Source organism: Lissotriton vulgaris, chromosome 3_1, assembly GCF_964263255.1.
Source record: "Lissotriton vulgaris chromosome 3_1, aLisVul1.2, whole genome shotgun sequence".
NCBI classification, from domain to species: domain Eukaryota; kingdom Metazoa; phylum Chordata; class Amphibia; order Caudata; family Salamandridae; genus Lissotriton; species Lissotriton vulgaris.
In genome coordinates this window covers 233,636,243-233,642,776 of record NC_141689.1, presented here as the reverse complement: position 1 = coordinate 233,642,776, position 6,534 = coordinate 233,636,243, and the positions used below count along the sequence as shown (strand labels likewise).

The 6,534-nt window shown below is 42.7% G+C and overlaps 1 protein-coding gene across 1 annotated transcript in view; it reads left to right on the top strand.

Moving 5' to 3' along the window:
- Window positions 1–400: 400 nt before the first annotated feature.
- EPG5 (ectopic P-granules 5 autophagy tethering factor) overlaps window positions 401–6,534 on the top strand; it is a 682,187-nt gene continuing 676,053 nt past the window's right edge. The window contains exon 1 of the mRNA XM_086960335.1: window positions 401–579. Coding sequence (XP_086816461.1) covers window positions 508–579 — 72 coding nt within the window. The 5' untranslated portion in view covers window positions 401–507. The remainder of the gene's footprint in view (window positions 580–6,534) is intronic.

The window sequence follows — 6,534 nt, the reverse complement described above, 5'->3', positions numbered from 1 at the left end:
GGAACACTATGCTGAGCGCAGATTTTTAGCGTAAGTGTGTTAAAGCCACGCCCCTAATTACATTGACCACGCCCCTTTGACAGACCCCCCAGTTTTTTCATCCCACTTAAAGCCCTGAGTGTTCCCATATACAAACGAGGAACTCCCTCGCCTGGCACAAGGACACGTGATCCAAAAGTTAAACATATTCCGGCTGTCAAATGTTTCTACCTATTGGCAGGCAACTCAAAGAGTTAGTGCTCTAACGGAAGCTAGACCGTAGCTGAAACGAAGAAAAGGTTGATATTTCGTGCTTTCACTTTCTATTCGGTGCAAATTCTTGAGTCCGCCGTCGCTTTCTCCTAACTTTTTGGGCAAGCCCTTTGGATTGGGTAGCACCTACGCATGTGACAGCTACGTCACGCAAACATCGTATCAGCAAACAAATGTCTTGCGGAAGCGGCACTGTGACTTGAGCACCGCTGGGTATGTTTTGACAGCTCCGCTGGCTTCTTAACGGGATCCAGGATGGCCGAGGCTGTCAGGCCTCGCAAGCCGAAGGCTAAAGCTGGGAGCGCCAGCCGCGGGGCCAGAGACAAGGTGAGAAAACATCAGTCGCATGACAGCCACCAGGACTGCCTCTAACAGTCCCTGACTCCCTTCCAGTCCTTTGACAGCTACATGGGACGGGCGGCGCCAATATATAAACAAATATGCCAAGGGTAGTATGCATTGATATCGTTGCTAGGACCTGTTCCCTAAACAGGACTTGTACGTTTGTTCACCTACTTCACACGCGCATATTCATCAGCCCGATATTTGACAGCACTGTTAACTGCTTCTATAGCATTTCATATCCTTGCAAAACAAGCACAAATGACGCTAGTTCGTTCGTCCATTTGTATGTTTATTATGTAGAATATAAGTGGCGAGTATATGGGGTCCTCTTGGTTTTACTTATTGCTCCTCTCCTGGTGTTGCTGGGAATAACAATGTAGACTGATTTAAGTGATACCGGGAGAATCGTAAACCATTTACACCCATTTTGTTTTTTCGTCTTAAGGAATAGGTAGGGGATGGGGAATCATATAGCCTACGAAGCAGTTTAGGTGTTTTTTTAACGCTCATCCCGGCTGCTTCTAGCATTCATCATCACAAGCACACTCCTAACTTGTTAGTCAGAATTCTTCTCATTCTTGCACTTGGTGCCGAAAGGTGTTTACATGTTATTCTGTCAGAAGCAGCTGACAGAACCTGTGCTATGTTTAGACTGCTATCCATCTGGGCCTTCCTCCGAAAACTCAACACTGCGTAATGTAAACAAGCAATATTAAAGCCAGCCTTAAATTCCATACTTTGAAAGGATACCCCAAAAATACACAGGAAAGCCGGGAAAGCAAACGCTAAAAAATGAAGGGGAATATAGTTTTGTGTGACTTGAGATACTCCATGGATAATTATTGCAGTACTGGGCTAGATCCCTAAAGAGTATGGTGACAAGCAGCCTCAAAACAGTATTTTACCGCATGTATCTCTGTAATGCAGCCTATATGAGTAAATATGATAGTGTGCATATGCAATAGGGATCGTTAAGTTTTGGCAGTTTGAAGCGAACATTTACGGAAGATATTGTTTTTTTGAGTCTGTATAATAATTACAACTAATAAGTAATTTGAAGGAATAATTAATGTCCAGGCCTTCACTTGCTCAACCAACCCAAAGAACTGTGTGTGTCTGTGCTGGTTTTGAAAACAGTTTACTCTGGCAACCCGTACCTTGGAGCTCAAAGTATGGCAGAATAAAGAGGGGAGCTTGAAAAGCAGAGTCTGAAGCCAAGGTATACATTTTTTTTTTTTTAAAACATGCCGCATAGAAATTGACAACAAGGACATGTGATAGTAACTCTGCTCTAGATTACTTACTTGGCCACAGAGAGGTTGCATTTTTAAATATCTTCTGAGATTAAGACAACTGCTGCAAAGAGCTGTTGAACCGGCTCTTTGATATTGGTGTGAAGGGCTCAGCATGGAAACTGCTACATTCGTTTCTGTCGGACAGGTAGCAGACGGTAGACCTAGACGGTAACACTTCTGACCCCTTGTCACTTCCCTGTGGGGTGCCACAGGGCTCAGCTTTGAGCCCTAGGCTCTTTAATATCTATGTGGCACCCATGGCCAGTATCATCCGGTCGTTTGATTTCCAGCTCACCTTCTAGTCTGACGACACACAAATTGTGTTGTCACTGACAGAGGGAGCGCAAAGGGAAGCTGGGGATCAGTTCCATAATTGTATGAGCTCTATTTCCACCTGGATGTTGTCCAATTGTTTAAAACTCAACTCAGCCAAAACTGAGGTGCTCAAATTTGGCAACAATCCACGGGTCTGGACACCGGACTGGTGGCTGGAGGATCTGGGATCCTGTCCATACCTTCTAGGAAAGCCAAGAATTTGGGAGTATTGGTGAAACAAACTCACCATGGGAGACTAAGTGAATCAGGTGACCTCATCATGTTTCATGGTCTTCAGAATAATCAAAAAAATTAAGTTCTTCCTGTCGGCAAGCAACCTAAGGACAGTCGTCACTGCACTCATAATGTCTAGGGCTCCCAGTTTTATGGTATTTATTTTTTTGCCATTTACGTCTGTATTTATCCATATTTATTTTTTGGGCACTTTTTCTGTATTTATCCACATTTATTTTTGCCACAAGCAAAAGACGACGCCACAGCTAGTATTTTTCCACATTTATTTGAATTGACAATGCACACCTGCGCACGGTTGTTATTGGTCAACACTATACATTCATCTGAAGACTTTGCCATTTGAAGAATGTTCCACATATGCTTAAAAGTGCTATGACAAGCCATTTGTCTCAGAGCCTGACAGTTTCTGTCATCCGCAGAGTGCAGCGTCTTCTTCCCCACTGAACACCATACTGCCCCACTGAGAGAAATTCACACTGCCTTCAGCTACAGCCCAATTGTGCCCGCTATAAACACCTGGAAGCAATTCAATTCAAATTATGCACTAGATTACAGTAATATGCTGCCTGAAAAAAGTAACAACATACTGGAAAAAAGCAAACACTCATAGGGAATACAACTTAAAGCTTTTACACATTATTCAGAAATCAATGAGTGTTTTTGCTTGAAAAAAGCAAACAACATGAAAAGAAAAGTAGCGCTCACTGGTAAACTCTGCATTTGCAATGCAATAGTTCTTGCATTTGTAAGAGTTTCAGCTATTGACAATACAAATAACAATGCCTTTAATTTTTGTTTTGGTTTTTAAAACATAAATAAAAGGCATTGTTATTTACAATGCCAATAGCTTACACTTGCATAAAAGAAACGGCTATTGCATTGCAAATGCTTGTTATTTTATCTTTCGTTATTTCTAGGTTGCTAAAACGCATTCTCCTTGGGGTCGCGATGGTACAACTAATCAGGAGCAGGTATATCTGGCGTGCTCCCCTCTCTCTCACTACAATTAACTTTGGCGGCCGCGGGGCGCGCTTGTGTTTCAGCGCTTGTGTTCACAAGACACTGGTGCAAGCTAAAAATGTATAGCGAGAAGCAACTCAAAATCTCTGCCTGTTTCCTGTGTGAAAATGTTTACTCCTTCGTGTGAAACCTTCACATAACAGTGGGAACCCCATTTTCCACAGTTCGCGTAATTCTATGTAACCCTCTGAATGTTGTGATGCTCGGCTTGCATGTCAGAGTGCTCAGACATTTTTTATGGCTTGAGGTGCATTTTAATTGCAGCTGCGGGCTAGAGCTGCTGCAGCAACCTAGCCTACAGCCTTGTCGAGATTTTAGTGCTGCAAATTAGAGGACCATGCCTCTGAGACAACAATCCGTTTGTAAGTCACATAATGCCTTCGCTTCCGTATATAGATGATCTGCTCTTGATCGTGAGGGACGGAGTTGATATCTTGAAGCATGTTTCTGTCATTTTAATCCCATGCATCTAAGTGAGCTAACAGTGATCTGTTTGTTGGCTGCAGGGAGCACAGCAGTGCACCAAAATGTACTAGTGTGTTCCTGTTTTTATATATAAATACAGATAAAGGAAAACTTCTTTTCCGTCTGTATTTATATGTAAAAATCTGTTTAAACGGAAAACCGGGAGCCCTAATTATGTCCCATCTGGACTATTGCAACAGTCTCTATCTTAATGTTCAAAAACAACATATGAACAGGTTGCAATTGGTCCAGAACGCGGCAGCGAGAATGCTGACGGGAACACCCAGGTTCGTATCGGTCAAAGGAGACCTTAAGAAACTGCACTGGCATCCAGTTCCATTAAGATCGCACTTTAAGGCACTTTGTGTCGTCTTTAAGGCGGTTAATGGGATTGGCCCGGAGTTCCTTAAAACTAAACTTGCGTGGTATGTCCCAAGCAGAACACTGCGTTCCTCCGGCTCCAAATTAGTCCAATCATCCACCTTTAAGAAAACTGATTGGGGAGGCAGAAGATTTTTCCACTGTGGCTCTAAAGCATGGAATGAACTCCCGTTCCATCTCAGAAATGCCCCAGATCTCATTTCTTTCCTCAAGGGTCTCAAAACATGGTTCTTTTCTGACTAAACAGCTCGATGCTCCCCAGGTAACTTGTACTTAGCGCCATGACACCCCAGGGTAGCAGTGCGCTCTATAAGTATAAATAACATAACATAACATCATTCAGTGCCCAGCAATTCTGATGGGATTATAATAGCGGAAAGTGGTTAACACGTGTTTTGTCCAGTCCAGTCACAGTTTTGACTCTTAAAGCAGAATTGAGGGTTAATGTGCTAACATTCAGATTACATATTTGTGTTTTATTTAGATGGGTAAGTTAGCCACTGCTTTTGACACTGAGATACATTTTTTCACTTTCAGTTCATGAGTTGCAATCCTTTAATATAGCATAGTGCTCTATCTACAGGCATCAAAGCGATGGAAACAAACTGTAAGTTATGGGTTTAGACCCTGATTTCTTTTTCTCAATCTGTTCTTATTCTGAGATTGAAAAGAAGGGTTCAGTTGGCAATGGATAAAGGCTTATTGCTACAAACAACCACAAGCATTGTGTTTCTCCTGACTATTCACTCTTAACATATAATGTCTACAAGTATAGATAATGTATGATTTTAACACCTTATAACATTCATTGTTGTGTGTAATATTTCTTGTACATTGATATACATAGCGTATTCTTTATTGTACCTCTGATGTAAGAGCTCCGACACCCTACACTTGGATGATTAGCGCTATAAGAGAAATATAAAAAAGTTGGTGTCATTGAATCAATAATTTTGTAATTACTGATATAGGCGGATAAATCTTGAATTCTTTCAGTGCTAGGACATATCTTACTTAACGAATAGAACAAATCCCGTGAAAAAGCTCTAAGCTGGCCAAGGATAAAGTGGGCCTCTCCCTACCCATCTTCAGAAATTATCAATAGCCTTTCTATGCAAGTAGGGTAAAAAGTGGTTTATTGATAACCCATCATATGAACCACCTTGGGTAGCGATAGAAAAGTCCCTCATACAGAACATCCCTCTCACCGCTTTAGCCACAATGGACATAACCCATCTACTGCACTCTAGAAACATTATACAGATCACCAAAAGAGCCACGCTGCTCCTTGACTCGGGTCTGGAGATCAAGATAAAACACTCTTACTTATCCTCCCTATGGTATAATCATACACTCAAAATTGACTGTGCCTCATTTTTCTGGACGGATTCGTCACTTAAGGGCACTAACTTAGTGCAAGACATCTTTGAAGATACTTCTCCTCTACCATTCTCAGCCTTGCAAAATCGATTCAATCTTGTTGATCTAGATTTTTACAAATTCCTGCAGCTTAAAGTAGGACTTACCAAAAATAATCTCTCGGGTGCTAGTCCTTCTATCACTACCCTCCTGAACCACCTATCCAAGGTAGGACACCTGGTATCTAGAATATACAAAATTCTCTTACCGAACCAAAACAAAACAATATCTCGTAATCAACGGAAATGTGGAGCTCAATCTATCAAGATAGACATTGCTTTTAATTAGACCCCCATTAGAGAAGTGTGGCTCAATGGTTAGAGCGGCAGACCCTGATGCAGAGGTCCGGCCCGGGACCAGGGTTCAATTCCCGCCTCGGCGGGTCTTGAGCTCAATTGTCCACGGAATCGATAATTCTCGCTTCGGTGCCTAACCTAATCAAGGGTTCACACTCTGCAACTCTGGGCATTAAGCTTGCTTAATCTCCACAACGGCCCTCGCGGCGGGATGCCTGGCTTTCACCTTGGGGATGCCCTGTAGGGGCTATCTCACATGGAAAAGCCAGGACGGGTTCCCAAGGCAAGCGCTAAGAGACCCCTGGGTGATAAGCGCTATATAAATCCAATATACTATACAATACAATACAATCCTTGTACATGGCTACTAGAGGTGAAAGCAGGGTGTCGCGATAGGACGAATAAAACTCAAGCGGGAGTCTTACCAGCCGCCAAGCACGAAATAGCGTCAGACACCTCCTCAGGGGTGAGCGGGAGATCTAACGCAGCCG